This window comes from Mesoplodon bidens (assembly GCF_964165515.1).
Source record: "Mesoplodon bidens genome assembly, chromosome: 8".
Classification (NCBI taxonomy): Eukaryota; Metazoa; Chordata; class Mammalia; order Artiodactyla; family Ziphiidae; genus Mesoplodon; species Mesoplodon bidens.
Window position 1 is genome coordinate 97,138,974 of NC_138165.1, and position 21,688 is coordinate 97,160,661.

General features: G+C 39.6%; 1 protein-coding gene across 2 annotated transcripts in view; it reads right to left on the minus strand.

Moving 5' to 3' along the window:
* EPHA4 (EPH receptor A4) overlaps positions 1–21,688 on the minus strand; it is a gene marked incomplete at its 3' end in the record, with an annotated part of 146,956 nt that overhangs the window by 11,286 nt on the left and 113,982 nt on the right. For both annotated transcript variants that reach the window (XM_081243311.1, XM_081243312.1), the window contains exons 9-15: positions 14,108–14,166; positions 11,464–11,577; positions 11,021–11,206; positions 7,125–7,186; positions 6,459–6,668; positions 4,438–4,587; positions 781–974 (exon numbers count right to left, since the gene is read on the minus strand). In XM_081243311.1, the coding sequence (XP_081099437.1) occupies positions 781–974; positions 4,438–4,587; positions 6,459–6,668; positions 7,125–7,186; positions 11,021–11,206; positions 11,464–11,577; positions 14,108–14,166 (975 nt within the window). The remainder of the gene's footprint in view (positions 1–780; positions 975–4,437; positions 4,588–6,458; positions 6,669–7,124; positions 7,187–11,020; positions 11,207–11,463; positions 11,578–14,107; positions 14,167–21,688) is intronic.

Below are 21,688 nucleotides of genomic sequence, written 5' to 3' on the forward strand. Positions count from 1 at the left end.
GTCTTCTTAAACCATTTAACTCCTAACAATGGTCAATGGGACTGGTATCTAGGTATCCTGGATCTTATACCAGTAAAGCCCAATTTCCAGGTAGAAAAGGTCCTACTGAATTAATTATAAGACCTGCAGTATCTTTATCTTCTTTCTGGACTGAAATGCTTCTTTTTGCTCTTTTCAATGAAGTAACTACCTATTTTACAGGTGATTCAATCATTTTAGTTTTTAAAACTCTTCTCAAATATTCATCTGCATGCTTTGTAACTTGATCAGTTTTTATCTTGGTCCTGTTTCCTTCCCCTCTTGAAAGACTCAGAAAAGAGCAACTTTAAGAACTGAAACCCAGGAATCTCTTGCTAACAATTCACACTTTATTAAGTCGACTTAAAGATGTCTTCGAATTCTTATTTTTTGCTAACTCCATGTTCCTTCCCCTTTCAAAATACAGCATCTAGTAACCTGACCATCTTCCAAAAGTACATTTCATCCATCTTCCTAAGTTTTCAGGTCCAGCCTCACAAAATAATCACTTGAGCTGTTCCTTTGTCGTTGTTGTTGTTTTAAATTTGTTTTTCTGACTTCTGTTTGAGGCCTGACAAGTACTAGGGTCTTCAAAATGGTGAAAAGAACTACCATAAATACTCAAGGAGGAAGAAGCCACCCAGGTTGCAGACAGCTGTGAAGTGGCCTCTGACTAGAAGGCAGGAATTAAACTAAGTCACCACTTGCCTGCCATCTCTGATGTATCCTTTCATACATCAGTACTAAGTAAGCACGGCTGACCTGGAGCTCTCGGTCCCCGTCCTCTTCAAGCTGTTGGGATTGCGGATGAGTTTGTCCAACATGTTGACAATCTGCCCAAATTTAGGCCTGTCGCTTCTCTCCTTCTGCCAACAGTCTAGCATCAGCTGGTGGAGTGCAATGGGGCAGTCCATTGGAGGGGGCAGCCGATAGCCTTCCTCGATGGCCTTAATCACCTATCAAAAAAGCAAAACAAAACCAAAAACCCAGAATGGTATGTTAAGCTGCCAGGAAAGCTGTTGTTAGAGGTTCACCCTCCTGCTCAGCAAGTTTCCTGTCCATTAAGCTGCCAGCAAGCTTGAGCATGGGAATGGCTCCAATTCTTTCACAGAAGCCAGAGCTGGACCTGAGTATTGCTGGCAACAGGGCAGGGAAGCCAGCTGTTGCTATGAGGGGTTCTCAAATGGTAGACAATGCCCATCTGAAACTCCAAACTGAAGAAGTATCAACGTTCCAAAGTGGTTAGAACCTAATCAGATCAACCACATGGTGTTGGCCTGGCCCCAAGAGACCACAGGGCGACGACCCTCTCATTCTTCTATCAGCTAAACACTCTTAGCAAAAGAGACTCTAGCTTAGTGTTAAAGGCATTCCTTAGGAAGCATTAATAGTTGCCTACGAAACAAAAGTCCCTTTGCGTCACTTTAAGCCTCTGTATTCTTGCTCAGACAGCTGGTGGGTCAATACCAGAGCCCAACTTCCAGACCTTCCAATCCAGAAGACACTACCTCTCTCAGAAATAGCACATTCCTCAACCCCTCCAGATGTGCAGCCATTTTTAGTTTTGGAAGACCAAAATATACCAGTTTACCAATTCTGTATCTCTTTCTTGGTCTCAGTTGGCTGTCAACTGACCCTGTTAAAGGTGCTCAAAACTAGATTTAAAATTTTAAAAATAATTAATAATCCTTGGGGCATTTATATTTTAAAGAGGACCCTTACACATCTAAGGAAAGAAGTGATAATGGTAGGTGATAATTGCCTCCCGCCCAGAGCGGTCCTCCTGCCTGATAAGCCATAAATCATTCCACAGGCTTTCTTCTAATTCTAATTTTTCTAATCTATCTTCACAGGTATTACAACATTTCTTATTGGCTTTTCTCTAAACCCCCCTTCTTCAGGGTGTGAATTCCAATAACACAATATGATATGACTCATGCCAAATTTAAAAAGGGGAATTACTTCTTAATTTCTTGGCTACTCATAAGCTGGGTTTACGGGTATCCTATGAGATTGTGGAGGTGATTTTCTTTGGGGATTTTTAAAGTTTTAATTGTTTTAAATCAGTCCTTTTTCTCCCCCTACTAAAATGACAGCTCCTAGTGAGACCACCACTGGCTGCAGCCATCTCAGTGATCATGACAGAGTCCCCCTGAGGCGGGTCTATTACTGCTCAATGACTGGCCTTCAAGAGAAAATAATCAATTCAGTTGGGTCCAGTTTATTTGTACCAGTATAACTGTGGTTCTTTTAACCAGGATACTGTTTCAGTTTAACAATCATCTTGTGATTTATTAAGCCCTCTGAACCCTTTTCTCCCATGTATTTTTTGCCAACCTCCTACTGTATTAGTATTAATTTACTTCTCCTTCTAAAGTAGACTTCTATATGCTATCTAACTGAATGTGATTCTATTTATTTCTGGCAATGACATTAGGTCAGTTTGATCCTCTGACTTTCTTTTATCTTTCCAGGTGCATGGTGCTGACTCTAGATTTGATGAAAACATTTTACATTGAATTGATGAGAATGCAAGCAACATTGGGCTGATGCCAGGTTAACACAATTTGTTACAAACCCTCAGACTGCTTAGTATTCTTTCATTAGCTCCCTATCCACTGCCAGCTTGGAAGATGGCTTGTGGGTTAACAAAGCATATTTTCTCAGTTTACTGCTGAATGTCTTGGGGGGGAAGGTCGAGGATTAAAACAAACAAAAAACTTCATAAATTTGACATATTCTTAACAGTTACTTTGACTCCATTCACCATATGCCAAATGAATTCTACCCATGAAAGTAATTCTCCAGTTACATTTCCTGTAGATTCCTGTTCTACACAGACTCCAACAGAGACAAATACACGTGAATGATAGATCAATATTATTTGTGGGAGAGAATTGGCTTCAGATGCTTTTTCATGGATAAAGGCAGACAACTGAAAGTTTAAACCAACAAAATTATTTTAATATAATATAGAAGCTGTCAAAGCTACAGGTCTGAAAATATTTAGGGTGGGAAAACTGACAACATCTTTAGATATTCTGCTCTTATGAGCATTTGGCCACCACTCTCAACTGAAATAAAAGCTTAAATATCCAATAATTGAATAAGTAAATACAGGCACTCCTCCTTCTTCTAGGTTGTTGGTCTTTGTTCCTCTGAATGTCTCTAACTCAAAACCAAACGTTACTGTACAAGAAAGGTACTTGATGGTGTCTGCATAATCACATCAAACAATAGATTACACACTGTTCACTCCCATAGTCTGTCTCCAGCCTGTAATTATCTATCAGTTATGCTAGCTGCTGTTTTTCTTGCTATTTGCTATGAACTTTCCTTTATAATTTATAGATACTACAGTGTCAACACTACCGTTCCTCTTATACTGATTAGAGAATTCTTTTTGCCCCACTGGACACAGAATGCATTAGCTTCTGTATTGCTCTAAACATTCTTCTACTGATAAGGCAACATCCTATTTCTTGAGTGCACCTGGTTTTTCACTTAATTGTCAAGGTTTTGCAACATCCTGTTGTTTCAGGACAAGGCAGATGATCAGGTAACATTCCACATCAGAGAAAATTTTTTAAAAAAATCTCTTTGTAAAATACAATTTTTATTGATAAATTGAATACCACACATGCATAAACACACTCTATGATAATATTTTACCTCTCATATAAAAAAATTAGGAAGTTCAAGAAATGGCTATTTCAGTTTGTTCTGGTTTCCAACCCTTCTAGAACTAACTAACACCTTCCCAGAATTAGCTAATAAGTGTTCTAGGAAGATCCCCCCGGTCTAGGTTTGTTTTTTTCCTTTCTCACTGGAAATGTTTGTAATTAAATTCTATTACTCTGGAATCTTATTAGTGTCATTATTGAATGCTTTTCTAAAATTGGAGGCATTGTGGATACTCCCTTACAAAGTAGTCCAGATGGTACATTTAAAGGGATGTGTATAATTTACAAAGGGTCATTTAGTGAAGCTTTATTTTAGAGTCCTCAAGGGGCAAGCTCTAATTACAACTTTGCCAGCTTTAAAATATTCACTAATTTTCTTCCAATAAACCTTTCATGTCAGTTTCATCTCATGTGAAATTTGTGTTTTTCAGATATCCTTGCATTTTCTTAAAATTCAAGGTTTAGTTTTATTTCAGTATGGGTTTGAAAGTTAACAAAGTAAAAGTACTGTTCCATATCACTAATCGATCAAGCTATGCACATATCTATCTATCTTCCATATTATACCATTAAGGCTTTGTAATTTTGGTCCTCAAAATCCAGGACAGTAAGTTTTAGCTAGATTACTAGACACACCTGTATTAAGAATTTTAAGTTTAATGTATCATTTCAAGCTCAACACTTACTCCATCATACATTAATGCAAAGACATATATTTCAGAACATAAAGACTTACATCTTGATTGGACATATCCCAATAGGGTCTCTCTCCATACGACATCACTTCCCACATGACGATCCCGTAGCTCCATACATCACTTGCTGATGTGAATTTACGATAGGCAATTGCTTCTGGCGCAGTCCACCGGATAGGAATCTTGCCACCCTGTGAACATCCAAACTCTATGTTATCCCCCAAGTACACTGATGTGCCATTTTAGTTTCTGAATGTTGTTACTGTTTGCTAAGCAGGGCAAAAGCATTCCTGAGACAGCTTTCCAAACAATAACAGGATATTTGTTTATTCTAACTAAAATCTTCCAGGTTGAGACAGTTCTCATATATTTTCTTTAGTCACAGGGAAGTAAGCAACTAATATGTTTAATTATTTTTTAAAAAGCCTACCTATTATCTAAGCTCTACTTAAGGCAATACTGTAGAAGAAAGGACATTTTAGGTTTTACAAAATACACGTTATCCGTGGTATATAACATTGGATGTGCAGCTGACAGTAATTTTAAATTCTTGTTAGGTTCTCTCATCCAGCAGCACAAAGGCAGTACTTAATACTGCTTTGGAAATCATGACCTAAAAAAGTTAAATATGAACATTTCTATCCATCCCACTGTCATCCAACTCCTATAGAGCACGAGAAACATGACCAACGTAGCTAGAAGATAATAGGCTAAACAGACTCTTGGAGGAAGTCAAATAATACCAGATGCTAGAACCATTATTAATTTTAATGGCAGGAGGGCCAGATTTTGATTATTATTTACTTTTCTAAAAAAACCCTGCAAAAATGGTAAAGCAATTGAATATTACCCAAGAAAAGTTTAAACGCCTCAGATGTCTCTTGTTTGATTATGCTTATGTGCAAGGTATTTTTAATGGAGTTTCAAATTTCTTAGGGTTCCATCTGGGGAAATGAATTCAACTTCAATTCAGACCCTTAAGCTGTTCAAGAGGACATAATTTAAAAGTTTGCTTTATTAGAGCTACTAAACAGGGCAGTAAATTGTACTGCAAATTGCATTGATTCACTGCAGTTTACTCTGAAAATACACTGTATTACATTTATGTTTGTTCCATACAGCAAGACACTTGTGCTGCCTTCTGCTTTCCTTAAATATTTTGGCTATATAAGTGTATCATTCTAGAAGCTTCCTTTTACTTTCCTTTCTCCAACTACTGGGGAAAAATAAAAAGTCTTTAGCATGGACAAGGATGTATTCTTTCCTGAATGAATGGACTTTGAATTCAGAAGAGGGTATGTGTAGGAATCAACACTACAGCCAAAGAAACTGAACACTACCAGAAAACACACACACACATATACACACACCTCCAACAAACTATACCAAAAAACCCCAATGCTTACCATTGTAGATGCAAAATGGTGAGCATTAAAAGAAGAAAATGGCTGGTCTACTTCATGTTGATTTTAAGTATCAGCCCTAATGGACAATAACTTTTATGATTCTGTGTTTATTCCATTAGTATCTTATATTCAGATTGTCCGGCTAAGATAGCATAGCCATTAACTGTATACTGATAACTCTTAACTGTGCCTTAATCCTGGCTTATCTACCAGTAGTAAAACGCAGGCCATTAGATACTGGGAAACCTTGCGTAGTGTAAATGTTTTATAAATCCTGTATATACATTCTCAGATTCGGTAGGCAGCCGACTAGAAATATTGTTCTGTCCTGTTTAAAATATGAGTTTTTTTTAAATAATAAAAAGGAACCAAGTAGAAAATCTAAAACAAACAAGAAGAAAGGAAGGAAGGAAGGTAGGTTAAGTGTGAAAAAATACAATAATAAGTGACGCTCTAACTTGTGGCTTTGTAAAGTGGTCACACATCTAGAGGCTGTTTCAAAATCCCTCTTGGAAACATGGTTTAAAAATGGGTGCATGGCTATGACGGGGCTCTGAAGGATGAGGAAACTTGTAAAAATCACAAAGGTTTAAACATCAAAGTGAGAGGAACAGTTTCATCAGAGTCAAAGACCAGAGGTCACGAATCTTTCTTACCCTGGTGGTATAAGCTGCTTCTGGATCATCCTCTAGCACTCGGGACATGCCAAAATCAGACACTTTGCAGACCAAGTTGCTATTGACCAGAATGTTCCGTGCAGCCAGATCTCGATGCACGTAGCTCATATCAGATAAATACTTCATCCCGGACCCTATGCCACGAAGCATGCCCACCAGCTGAATGACCGTAAATCTGCCATCATTCTTCTGCAGAGGAAAGAAATAAGGGACAATCTCATTAGCATTAGGCCAAATTAATTTTCACCAAGCATTTATTACGTGGATCTTTTTTGATATCTGTATCCGGTGTGCAGTGAAACTCAATAGGATTTCCGGGCCTTTTTGACCAAAGCCACTAATTCATGAGTAGAGTATATCCTAGGAGCTGGGTTTGCTTCCTGTATAATAGATGGAAATTATCCAACTGTAATGAATTTATGACTCAAACAGCCCCACGATACAAGAATAAATCAAATACTACCCTCCTTGTACGTGGATTATTGAAGAGCCTTTAAAAATCACATCATTCTCTATTTCTCCTCTTCTTCCTTTGCCTCATTAGAAAAACGTCCATGAATACAACCAAACAGAACAAATACTCAAAGTCTGTTAGAGTTTTCTAAATACCAACATTCTTGGGTTTAATATAAAGTAGTCACATACCCTGAGGAATGCATCCAAGGAGCCATTCTCCATGTACTCTGTTATGATCATTACTGGTTTACCTAGAGTTTCCAGAAAGAAAAACACAAAACCCTTGATGAGCACTGCAGTTAATGAGATAAAAATGGGCTGTGCACAATTTTCCTGCCAGGACACCTGTCTTGTGCGATCTAATTTAATTAAAACAAGCCAAGCTTATGCCTCAGCTGTGGGGAGCTAGGAATGAAATATTAAAAGGACGAGTAGGTTTAAATTCCATCTGGAAGGTTAACCCTTTGGGTGGCTTGTTGACAAGTTCTTTAATAAAGTGGCCTCTGATATCCAGGGAGCACGTGGATGGGTATTTGCTCTCTCAAGCAAATGGAGAAGAAGATAAATGGCCCGTTTAAAGGAGAAAAAAATCTTTAAGACAATTAATTAATTCTGTCCCCAGAAGAGCCACTTGTGCAATGCTAAAGGAATCAATGAACAGAGAAACTCTTTTTTTTGTTACCTATTTGGAGGAACCCAAGCTTCTGGGAGCTATGTTGGATACTTCATTACCCAGACTCATCTTAAAGCTCAAGCATGTACCATCTTAGCTTTTCCCCCTGCCTCACTCAGGTCAGGGGCTATATCCTTTCTTTTCCCTTTTCCTATCTATAAATAAACTCAGTCTATTTGCTTCCTTAAGCTGCCAACCTCAGCAGCAGCAACAACAAAATCACAGAAAAGGGTCAATAAGTGATTTCATCCTAGGCAGCAAATTTAATTCAGGACTAGAACCTTTGTGTGCCCTTCTACCTTTTCTAAGCAAAGAAATCAGAATGATTTTATGGTTTTGAGAGAAGTGGGAAACACTTTCATTTCACTTTGGTTTTCTTTCTGAGGACCTTAGGAAATAAGGACCATTCTTTAGTTTCTTAATCCCTGGCAATGGACTCAAGGTCTGAAATTCCTTCTTTCTAAAGGGTATTTGTGGCAGTGGGGTGTAAATCTTCGATATTTTACTCAGGCAAGGGGTAAAGCCAAGAAAACAGAAGAGTTCCTGTGAGGAAAATAAAATGTTAGTTTGAAAAATCAAAAATATTCATTACTGTCCTTGTGGATTGTTTGGACGGAGACATCCAGTCAGGGAAAATGGGCTGGGCTGGGCTGTGCCACTGCCGGAAAGCCCCCAGAATTATTCTAAACGAGTACATTTCCCACCCAGAGCCCCTATCAGATGAGACTCTGTACTGGTGTGGGGAAAGGAGAAATGTCTTCATTTCAGAGGCACAATTTTAGAAGAGCAGACGTTTTTAATTTCAATGAAGTCTCATTTATCCATTTGTTCTTCGATTGAACATTTGGTACCGTGCCCAAGGAATTTTTCCGAGGCAAAAGTGCTGGATTAGAAAACACCACCACGAACATTTAATTTTCAAGTGATGAATGAAAGCAGGCAGAAAAAGCAGGAATCTCGGTGTAGACCAGAGGGTGGGTCAAAACCACTTCTAATCTCTTTCTCCTCGGCTGGAGGGAGTGGTCCCCGTACACCTTTCCATCCTCCATCAATATTACTAGGAAGCCTTTAGTCCTCAGGCTCATTTACCCTCTGCATCTGTGACCACATAGAACAAATGCATCTAAATGAGTTTTAATGAACCTGCCTCAATCAAATGATACTTTGTCAACTCATGAGAAGGGGTGACTCCCCTGATGGTGTATTAACACCTACTTCCATTTCACCAGATCCCTCTGGAAATGTGGGGAAGCAAGGAGATCCGCGGGCTAGTGGAGAGAATCTATAGTCTCCCTGTCCATTTACAAAGTTACTCAAGGAACTCCAGTCATGAATTCAGACTCTCCCACTCTTTCACCCTCACACCTCCCTAGTCTGTCGGCACTATCTTCACAATTATTCTCCGTTTTTTTGTTTATGAAAAGTATCCATTTGTCAGAATCTTTATCAGCTCTACAAGAGAAATAAAGATGAATATCTCCATAAGCACAGAGGGCTTATGAAATGGGTCCAGGTTGGGCTCCAGGGTAGAGACAGACCCTTTCCCGGAACAGGCAGGGAGGCAATGGGGAGGGGACGGGGGGTGGGGGAAGGGGATGGCGCCTCTGGTGGAAATTTTAAACCATTTTAATTCAGTGACAAGTGCATTATGCAAATGCATCCAGTCGTTTGTAACAGTTACAGCTGTAATAGCCACGGGTTTTAGAGGTGCGGTGGGACTTTAACACAAAGATGCCGTTTCTTCGCTCTTCTGCAGAGGTGCTACAAAAATCACTGTCTGCCCCAGGAAAAACACCCCAAGCTGAACAGAGCCTCCTTTTGAGAAAATGGACCTGCAGAAGTATTTAAAGGGAATGTTATCTTTTAATTAATGTAGTGAAGGGCTCTGGGCAGCTCCACAGACCACAGGCCACAGAAAAAAATATCCTGTCTGTAAAACTCATCTTAAAAAGCAAATAGAGCTATTCTACGCTAATTATAGCCTTCACCTTAGGTGAAAAATTATATACCCTTAGCACCAAAGTTCCTTTTTGAAAGGATTCCAAAGATGGGGAAAGATGTACTTTTTAAGACATAATAATGCCAGTTAACACTTAGCTTTTTTTTTTTAATTTGCTAAATAAGCATTATGCCAAACAGGCTAAATATTCTATTCCATTTTTATCTCTATTTTACAGATGAGGAAACTGAGAACTTGAGCAACTAGTCAAGGCCTCATAATTTACTAGCAGTAGATGATGTGTAAATCTTTGGTCACTAGGCCAAAGGTGCTCAAAGTGTGGTTCCAGGGACTATAGCTTGATTGACCTTGAGCTCTTCAGAAATGTGAACTCATGGGCTCCCACTCACTAAATCAAACCTCTGAAGATGAGGTCCAGGAAAGTGTTTTAATGAGTTTTCCAGAATTCTGATGTATGTTTAAGTTTGAGGACCTCTAAATTAGTGTATATCTGCTCTCACTTTTTAGTAATTTCCAAATTTTCCCTGCCTAAAGATTGTGTACCCTTGTCTTACTGCCCCCTTAGCCCCAGACCTAACATCCAACGTTTACACCTCCACTTCACCCACTGCGGCAGCCACTCTGCACCGGTTGATGGAGGACGCTTTTCCCAGGCACTTGGAATCTAATGGCACTTTGGCCGTCCTGGACACATAGCCCCAGGCTTACAAGATCCTTGACTTGTAGTAACTGTATTAGGTACTAAGGCTTCTGGAACAGAGCCACCTTCAATAGTAACCATTTCAGCTGCCCTGTCCATGTGGTGCTTTATAAGTTGGTCTTAGACAGTCTTACAGGTGTATTCAGGGTCTGCTTCGCAAAATGCATTTGTTGAGCTGTGTCGTATTTTAACTGAAGCGTGGTTCATGGGCTGAGCGAATGCTAATGGACTAAAAAAGGAAGGTGCAACCAGGTGTTACTGGAAATAGGTGCTGAACTGCAACTACAGCTGCCATAAATCAGGCAGAGCAGACAAGCAAATCCCCCAATATAATAGATTACCAAGATGTACTCCCTGCATCTGGAACCGAAGCTTCGAACATAAGGTGTGGTGAGGTTTTGTTGTGTTTTATATGAAAAGTACTTAAAATTTATTTTGCTTACCATCTGCTTGCACCTATCCTGTGACAATCAGTTTGGTCTAGCAAAGATTCGAAAGATGGCAAGGCACACCAAAAATCTGCAGTACTAATTTCGCTAAAATCTCACACAAGCTGCCTTGGAAATAGGGTATCAGCCTACACCATACACCCATTTAGAAATGACTACAAGATTAATGACTTGTCCTGCACTGATTTCCACCTATTAGCAATCAGTGGGTCTGCTCCATCTGTCATTTCCCCGGAAAGAAAATGTGTGTTTAATTTGCCAGTAACTTCTAACTTGGCTTTGTAAAGGGAGCGACGCACATACATTTGGTGACAACGCCTTCCAAGTGAATGATATTTGGGTGGTCAAACTGTCCCATGATGCTGGCCTCACTCAGGAAGTCCCTCCTCTGTTTGTCTGTATAACCAGCTTTCAATGTCTTGATAGCCACGTAGATTTCTCTTTTGCCAGGCACTTTGAGACGCCCACTGCATACTTCACCAAATTCACCTTTGAGAGAGAAAAAGAATTGACTCTGAACCAGAAACACGTTCAAGGAGAAGGAATAACAGCCAATAGCTAACATTTGTTGAGTGCTTATTATACACTAGGCACTGTGCTGGTGTTTTATGTAGATCAAGCAAATTTCAGGTACACAGATATTTACATATACAGGCACATACACTACATTCTAATGCATTTATATAATCCACATACATATATTTAATATCCACAAAGAAAATAGGCTTATAGACACAGACACTTACCAACTCCTATGACTTTTTCAATCTTAATGCAGGATGCGTCGATTTCTTTGGCAAATTCTCGAACTGCTTGGTTGGGATCTTCATACGTAAAGGGATCCACGTAAGTTCTAACACCTGAGTAATAAACACGCAAAAGGTTGGCGGAACACTTCTCAGGAACGACTAATAAACTGAAGTTCTCTGGGTCTAAAAATATTCAGCACAGAAAAAAATTTCTTAGCATGGGAAAAATACTTAGTGTAGACATAGGAAAATGTTTAAATTCTTGCTCTGGTTTTCGTTAGTGGGTAAACAAGAATTGTTTGCTACTTAAGAGGCTGTAGCTCTACTGAGTTCCTGGAATGTCTTCACACTTCAGGGATGAAATTTTAAAAACAACCTATCCCGTGGAAGAAAAGAGAGTCTCTATAAGGAAATTTGGAATGTGTTATCTAAATATTGCTGTCCCAAATGCTGGAGAGGGTGTGGAGAAAAGGGAACCCTCTTGCACTGTTGGTGGGAATGTAAATTGATACAGCCACTATGGAGAACAGTATGGAGGTTCCTTAAAAAACTAAAAATAGAACTACCATATGATCCAGCAATCCCACTACTGGGCATATACCCTGAGAAAACCATAATTCAAAGAGACACATGCACCCCAGTGTTCATTGCAGCACTATTTACAATAGCCAGGTCATGGAAACACCCTAAATGTCCATTGACAGACGAATGGATAAAGAAGATGTGGTACATATATACAATGGGATATTACTCAGCCATAAAAAGGAACGAAATTGGGTCATTTGTAGAGATGTGGATGAATCTAGAGACTGTCATACAGAGTGAAGTAAGTCAGAAAGAGAAAAACAAATATCACATATTAACGCATATAGGTGGAACCTAGAAAAATGGTACAGATGAACTGGTTTGCAGGGCAGAAATTGAGACACGGATGTAGAGAACAAATGTATGGACACCAAGGGGGGAAAGAGGTGGCGGGGTGGTGGTAGTGGTGGGATGAATTGGGAGATTGGGATTGACATGTATACACTAATATGTATAAAATGGATAACTAATAAGAACTTGCTGTATTAAAAAATAAATAAAATAAAATTCAAAAACTCAAAAAAAAACCACTAAACACAATTTTAAAAAATAATAAATAAATATTGTTGTCCCAATCAATTGCTCACATCCTACCCACCATCTCTAGTTTTCTTCCCTTAGGGAAGATGATAGAAACTTTCTCAAATGACCTGTGTTACAAGATATCATCTTTTGCCTCATATCTGGACCAAAAATTGACAACAATTAACAACAATTAACAAACTAAGATTAAAATTAGGTTAAGTGGACGAGAGGGATAGTAACTGCTATTTGATTTGAAAATACAAACTCTGTATTGGAGTTCCACTTTTATTCTGTTTTGGAAAGAAAGTGCTGTAAGAAAAGACATTGAATTTCACCTGGAAATTTTGGTAAATCAATGGTTTAAATACTAGAAAGGGTAATTCGGCCACAACCCATAGTCACTGGTAAACTGAATTTGGAATGTGAGCTCTGGGGCAGCCAGAGATGTCCGGGACAAGATGCATTAGAGATTACTGGGAACTTTCCACTGGCATTCACACCCCGCCTCTCCCTGCTCGAGCTCCTGGGGCTTTGGGGCGTTGAGAGGTGTAGGATACCGGTTGGCCCAAACCCTTTGATTTTCCAAGACTGTCAGTTTTGTCCTCATCTCAAAAAAATGCATCATTTTTGTTTTTAAAAATATATACCACATGCAAATGAGAAAGTGTGGTTTTAGAAAGGAAACAAGATGAACAAACGGAAAATTATCAGACACTCCATGACCCTTCATCACTTCACATGCTCTAGCCATGAAAACCTTTCTCAGGATTATTCTTCCAGCCCTTCTACCTCCCTGTGCTAATAAGGTAGCTATTAACCACTTGGTGTTATTTAGATATAAATCAGTTAAAATTAAATAAAATTTAAAATTCACTTCCTCATTCACACTAACTACTTTTCACGTATTCAGTGGTGCTTGTGGCCCCTTGGCTAATGCATTGGGTGGTGTAGATAAAGACCACTGCCATCACCTCAGAAAGTTCTCATGGATAGTACTCCTGGAGAGACACCAACCACTGTCCATTCCAGAGTCTTCTATCTTGTTCAAGTCATTCAGAGACGATTCTTTGAATTTAGTCTTTGACTCCACTTGGACTATCAAAATAACTAAAATCCACTAAAGAAATATTGATAGTCCTGAATTCCACAGCACATATTCTGTGGTGTGTTCAATTTCTTATTCTATTGTCTCCAAAATGTTTACCTTATAATAAGAGAAAAATTGTTACCTTCTAAATCCTGCCACCCAGCTACAAAAATGAGCCAGCTAGACCAATACTTTTTCAGGTTGGAGGATAAAATAAGGAAAAAGAAGCATCTAAGGAAATTACCCAAACTCCATCTTTAATTTCACTTAAAAAAAAAATACCAATCACCTATTTCAGTTTGAAACCCTGAAGTACATTATTTGGATAATTTCATGAAAGGAATATAATATTAATAGCCATGTGAATATTATTTACACATTTCTAAACTGAAAACACGAGACATGCTCTAAAAATAAAATTACTTTTAATCCAGTTTTCTGTACCTTGGTTCAAATGTTTCTCTTCATCTGCTTCTTGTTTTGCTTTACTGTATTTACTCCGTCTATTAAAAGATAAAAAACAATATTTTCAAAAGCTGTAAACCACAAGTTCTCTACTACCATAATATAAGTCAGGCAGATATGTAATGCACATTTCACAGATGAGAAAACTGAGGTTTATGGGAGTTGAAATAACAGGGTAAGTAACTTGTCACCACAGAGTCTCTGCTCGTAACCATAGTATTAAACTGAGGTGATACAGCAAATATTTTACAATACAATTATAATTTTAAATCCCCAGGAGAAATTTATTGTATTGAAAATAGATTAGAAGTTTACTGGCTAATTTCCCCACATACATATTCTGAATTAAAATAAGTTTCCCTAGGTGAATTCTGCATACATCAAAGGCAATCGTAGTCAGTATGTGATAAGTAATAGTAAGCCGTGTTGCTTTCACCACAATAACTACTACCACAAAAAAACTCATTATCCTATTATATGATATTCTTAAAACAATAGTTTTGTGGTTATTGGCTTCAGCTGCTGCATACAAATTCCTAAATGATTAACGACAATTTAAAAGGTAAACATTTGCTTCGTACTGGATTACATTCCTTAAGAGTTTGTAGAAAACTTGCAGCAGTAAAAATAAGGATTCAGGACTTCCCTGGAGGCCCAGTGGTTAAGAATCCGCCTTCCAATGCAGGGGACTTGAGTTCAATCCCTGGTCAGGGAACTAAGATTCCACATGCCGCAGGCCAACTAAGCCTGTGTGCTCTAGAGCCCGCGGGCCGCAACTACTGACCCCGTGCGCTCAGGAGCCCATGCGCCATAACTAGAGAGAAGCCGGCGCACAGCAACAGAAGATCCCACGTGTCACAACAAAGATCCCGCAATTAAGACCCCATTCAGGGCTTCCCTGGTGGCGCAGTGGTTGAGAGTCCGCTTGCCGATGCAGGGGACGTGGGTTCGTGCCCCGGTCCGGGAAGATCCCACATGCCGCGGGGCGGCTGGGCCCGTGAGCCATGGCTGCTGAGCCTGCGCGTCCGGAGCCTGTGCTCCGCAACGAGAGAGGCCACAACAGTGAGAGGCCCACGTACCGCAAAAAAAAAAAAAAAAAAAAAGACCCCATTCAGCCAAATAAAAACAAAACAAAAAATAAGTTTCCATTTGTCGCCTAATTCTTTTCTCCAAAAAACAGTGTATGGTCCCACAGTTGGCCTTCTTCTCTCCGTGTCCCATAGGAGTGAGATCAGGCTTGGTTATAAAAAGTCTTGGGAAAAAGAACTCTTGAATATATATAATTCTTGAATCAGTAATCTTGATACATTATACATAGACACATATATATGTGTCTATGTGTATGTATGTTAAATTGGAAAATCAATTCAGTCCATATTAGAACTCTGTAAAGTTGGAAGATGAGACCATATTAGTGAATAAAATATGTACATGTATGTTTTTGGTCAAAAATGTGAAGTTTATATTGCACTTTATAATCATCTTGTAATTTTCTTAGAGCTTTAAAGATGAGGTCAGTCAAGACTCTTATATATGAGGAAACAGGCTTTGTGGTGACAAGAGTCCCTGGAGGCCACAGGGGGTCGCAGCAGTGTGGTCCTGTCTGAATCTGATAACCTGAACCCCTGCACTTTGAACAAGTCAAGAAGGGCAGGATGGTCATGGAAAAGAGAGAGGGCCATGCAGTGTCACCAGAGAGCAGCCCAGTCACAGTCACGTGTCCCAGCCCCTCACCCACATTCCTCTCCTAATTGTCAGCAACGCAGGAACCAGCTCTGCAAGCAGACCCTCAGAGCCTACAGATGTTCCTCTGTGTGTATAATTCCCTTGCAAATAATAATACTTGGCATTTTTACACTGCATTTAACTTCTCAAAGTGCTCTCATCACATATATTATCTCTTCCCCTAAATGTTTGCAAAGCAGGAACCAGCTCAGTAAACAGAGACCTCAGTTACTAGAGTTCACTTCGAAGTGTGAGTCATTCAGTCCCAAATAATAGCTTGCATTTTTACTTTGTATTTAACTTTTAAAAGAGCCTTCACATATAACATTTCATGGCATCTTCTCAACAACCCTATGAAAGCAATCAGGCAGACAGACACATGTTCAGTCCCATTGTACAGATGAGAACATGGAGGCAGGAGGGCAAGTCATTTACCCACGACCCTCCTAGCAAATACAGGAGGAGTGTGTCTGCCCCGTCCAGCTCACTACCTCACACGCCTCTCCCAGAGTGGACGAAGTTATATGATGATAGCTGGTGAGAGTTAATTATAAGTTATAGCACATTTTATATGAGTAAATCCACTTAAATTGGATTCCACTTGCTCTCAAAATCCATTGCTTCATCAAAGAAGCTAAACAGGTTTAAACATCCAGAAACCAAACATTTGTATGAAAGATGTAGTCCTCTCCAAAACTCCCCCTCCCCTCTCCTTTTAAAGGAAATATAAGAGTGTTAGGTCAGGGACTATGAAGATAGCATTTTATGCCAGGGAAATGCGTGCCTAGGTCCCAAGGGTGTGATAGGGTCCTGCCAGCCCGGGAGATTGTATCTTATCAGAGCTCCTAAAAGCATTATCTTAAATTACAAGTATATATTTTAAACCACTTTAGATCTTGAATACTGATTTGAATTTCTTTCCTTTAAAGAAGAAAAAAATGCATCGAGCAGGGAAGCTTTTGTCCCAACTTTAAATTGTCAGAGTTCATCAAAAACCCTTGTAGATACCAAAAGAAAGGAGCAGCCTCAAGCAGCCCAGGAGTGCCATTTTCCATCAACATATTCATGAAATCTGTGCAAAGCCAGAGAAATGTAAAATGGCAGGGATCATTACAAGGCTGACCTGCCCATCCCCTCCTCAGGCTTCTGAACATAGAAGGAGGAAGTAAATTAGAGGAGAAAGTGTATTTTTTTTATATAAAACTCTATATTTTTATTCCCTCCCCACCAATGTTTTATGTTTGTTTGTTTGTTTCCGGTATGCGGGCCTCCCACTGTTGTGGCCTCTCCCGTTGTGGAGCACAGGCTCCGGACACGCAGGCTCAGCGGCCATGGCTCACGGGCCCAGCCGCTCCGCGGCATGTGGGATCCTCCCGGACCAGGGCATGAACCCGTGTCCCCTGCATCGGCAGGCGGACTCTCAACCACCGCACCACCAGAGAAGCCCTGTTTTATGTTTTTGGTGTCACAGTTTACATATTTTTATCTTGTGTATCTCTTAGCAAAGTATTGTAGTTATAGCTGTTTTTACTACTCATGTCTTTTAATCTTCATACACGCTTTGTAAGTAATTAGCCTTACAACTTTAAATTATTCTGATTTTTACTGCATATTTACCTTTACCAGTGAGATTTATACTTTCATACGTTCTCCTGCAACTAATTAACACCCTGTTGTTTCAGCTTAAATAAGTCCTTTTAACATTTCTTGTAAGGCCAGTCTAGGGGTAATGAGCTCCATTAGCTTTTGCTTGTCTGGAAAACTCTTTCTCTCTCCTTCAACTCTGAAGGACAGCTTTTCTGGTAGAGGTGTATTTTTATTTTCATTTTTTTTTACATCTTTATTGGAGTATAATTGCTTTACAATGGTGTGTTAGTTTCTGCTTTATAACAAAAGTGAATCAGTTATACATATACATCTGTTCCCATATCTCTTCCCTCTTGCGTCTCCCTCCCTCCCACACTCCCTATAAAGAAACTTTACTTGGAGTGTTACTTGGAGGAGAAGACCCCGGTAGAGTACAGGGAATGCTGACAAAGAAACACAGGGATTACTGTTCAAAAGCTAATTGTAGCCTATTAGCTACTTAATAATACCTTTAAAACTAAAAAGCCTGAGTCCTGCTCTACCTTTGTCACCTGATGACCCTTTCTCCTTTGGCTCAGGGTGGGACAATGTGCTCGTTATTGTCCAGAGAAAAGAAAGCCTATGGAAGCTTAGCGTTGGGTCAGCCAGCCCAGAGGAAACCACATCGCCTAAAAGAGTGCTAAATTGACATCCAAGGCAGATCACCTGAATGACAGAAGGAAACCTTTGTGGAAGGTTTTCTAATTATTGAGATGTGGGCAAGCTGATTAAAAAAAGGGGGGAAGGAGGGGAGTGGTTTGTGAGTGAATGCTCCAGAAGGAAACATGGAACCTTTTAACTGCAGGAGGTAAAGGGACTCCTCTGCAGGTGAAACTTTGAAAGCCTGTGACTAAGCTCGCCTCTGTCAAAGGGAGGCGGAATCAGGGTATTAACAGACATTGTCCAGGGACAGCATGAGACCCCAGCCCTGCCCTCCCAACCAATGTGTTGTTCCTGGCACCCTGACTACCCGATAATATCAACAAAATAGTGGAGCAAAGCGTGACAGGGCCCAGCGCGCACCCCACTTTTACTAAAATACTGACTTCCCTGATCAAGTCGATGGATTTGATTGATGGGGCTCACTGTTCCAAAACTAATTAGCAAAAGGTAAGTAATTTATTCAGCTAAAGTGCAGATTAAAGAAGATAAAGCAATGTAATAACTAGCATAGCTCCAGGAGGACACTTTCCAGCGTTTAACGGCATGACCTATGAAGATTCATCGAAGCTATTCTTCTTTTTCCCCTTCCTTAAGCTGTCACGGTTCTTGCACCAAATGACGGCTAAATGTTCTTCATGAGCAACATCTTGACATGGGTGGGATTGAACCACACGAGTGCACACAGGTTGTTTAGAAATGTTCCCGCAGTACCATCTGCCAACTAATGGTAGGAATTTACATGACTTTATCAGAGCCAATTTAGGCTAACATTTAAGTGTATTCATTCTTATGTGACCATAATATTACAATTAGGACACCGGGGAAGATAAAGTCTGAATGGTGACTGTTTTAGCATTCAGCTCCAAAGTGGAAAATCGTAACCTTCCAAAGAAGATAAAACTAACTTGCAAGGTCTGACTTTATAGCATGTGTTAGATTGTACATCAAATCACACATCACACATGGTACCAACATCATGAAGAAGACTCCTGAAGCTCTGGTTTGCTACAATTGTCAATGCTAATTTTTTTTTTTTTTCGTGGTACGAGGGCCTCTCATTGTTGTGGCCTCTCCCGTTAGGGAGCACAGGCTCCGAATGCGCAGGCTCAGCGGCCATGGCTCACGGGCCCAGCCGCTCCGCGGCATGTGGGATCTTCCCAGACCGGGGCACGAACCCGCATCCCCTGCATCGGCAGGCAGACTCTCAACCAGTGCGCCACCAGGGAAGCCCATCAATGCTAACTTTTGATGTAGGTCAATGTTTTCAGTCCAGAAGACATTAAAATAATCTATCTAGGCCAGTACTGGAAGCCAGGAGAGATGGACTCCTGTCCTGATTAGGCAACTAACTAGCTGTGTGACCTTGGTGCAGTTAACTGTTTCACCTCCTGTCCAGGCCTCAAGTTCCTAATATACAAGATGCCAGTAGTTTCCTACCTTGAGCCGTATGTGTACCTCCTTCACAAATTTTGCAATAGTCATTTCATTTTTTTCTTAAAATCAATTAATTCACTTCTTTAATTCAAGTAAAAGGGGTACTTTATAACCCTAACATAAATGGAAACCCGGCAGCACCAGAGATCATCAGAATGTCAGTAGAAATGCCACCTATGGCTGGTTATCAGGCAGTACTTGTCTCTGGTCACCAAACTGTCCTTTAGAAAAGAGGAACTCATCTTGCATTCTAGTTCTTTCTTAAAAGCGTTTCTCATACATACTGAACAATAAAATACTATTTGGGGAAGACACACTGGCCTAAAGCAACCTGAATTAATACTATTTAGGATGCTTGGAGGTAAACTGATAAAATCATTAATATAAAAGGGGGAGGTAGTTGTCAGAAGAATTTAACATAGTTGATCACTAAGTTCATTAGTCCTGAGGTTATGACCTTATCATTGCATTTTATGATGTCACTGTTAATGGTCAAAAATCACTTTTAAAAGCAATAAAGTGGTTACACTGGAGATCACAAATGTGAACCTACAGGAGTATAAGGAAATGGTGCCATGTTGCCAACAGAATGTGCTTATGCAGTTTAGGAAGACTTCTAGAGACAGCATTACATAAATACAAGAAATGCTGCACCTTAAACCACCCAGATGGCTGGTACAATTACATTCTCTGAAAAGCTGAGAGAATCCTTAAATTATAACGTATGTGATAAGTGACACAGGAAGACACTGATCAAAGATGCCTATAAAAAATGTAAGTTAATTTCCTCAACATAATGTGGATGGAAAAAACATACAATAAATCTAAGTCAATGTATTCTGTATATTATTTAAAATATATAAATAAAATTTATAAATTTAGGAATTTCATTCTTTCACTGAGATCCCCAAATGTTTACAATTCCAAGTTGGACAAAAGAAAAAAAGTAGATCTTCTCATTGGAAAAATTAAAGATCACTCTGACTTGCTTAAAGCTCATACTTCTCCATATAAAGTAAATATAATAAAATAAACAATTGCTGTAAAAAAAAAAAAAAACAATCCAGCAAGATACTAGCTGTGAGCCTGAGGCCATTTCCTCTTTCTTAAATGACAAATTAGCAAACAGATTTGCCTTTGAAGTAATTGGAAGGACTGAAACTTTTCTCACTGTGTGGATCTCTGCCCATCTACCTCTTAAAACAATCTCCCATGTCATCAGCAGTGTGGGGAATCACCCTATAAGGGGTCCGTCCCTCGCATCCATTCTGCCGTCAACTATCCATGGCTCTATGAGGCAAGAAGCAGCCCCATCATTTTCCAGGCTAGGATGTTTCATCTGTTGCTTTCCCAGATGGCTGGCTGCAGGGTGGTGAGATGATTTTAGGGGTACCATTTACCATCTTTCATTTGTACTCTCACTAAAAGCATGGACCAGACTTTTGTCTGCACTACCTGTCTCTTCTCTTCTCACCTGTTCTTGTCCCATTTAAACATCTGCGGTCCGTTACGACAGAGCACACAGCCTACTTGTGGAGAAGAATCAGCTGAGTGTGCACTGGCCGCGCAAAGCCTGTCAGCTACCTGGCTCCAGGCAGCCTTTCCATGACAGCTTTATGTCCGACACTAAAGAAGAATCAATAGGAGGCCAAGGGGTTGACATTTCATTTTCTAAGAAGTGATCCATTGAGGACCAATCACCAAGCAGTGTTTATCAGCCTTGGGAAGTAACATTTTTTTTTTAATGGGGGAGAAGGGACAAGATCATGGCTGGGTAACTTGACAGGCTCAGTTCTCTAAGGTGGGGACTCATAATTGGAAATCCGATCAATCCTGCCTTATATAATAAAGTGATCAATAAAAGCAGAAAGGAAATTAAGTCATCAAGCTTGCGATGCTATTTTCTATAGCTACACCTTTTAATAAACTTGTCTTCCTGTATTACATTTTCATCTGCTTTTCTTTTTTTTTCTTTTGTCAAAGAAGAACATCTGAATAAAAACTTATAACTAGATGACTTATTTCTAATTACTCCTGTCTGACTGCTGTATTTAGGATAACTTAAAATACAAAAAACAAACAAAAAAAGTAACTCTAAAGGAAAGCCAGACT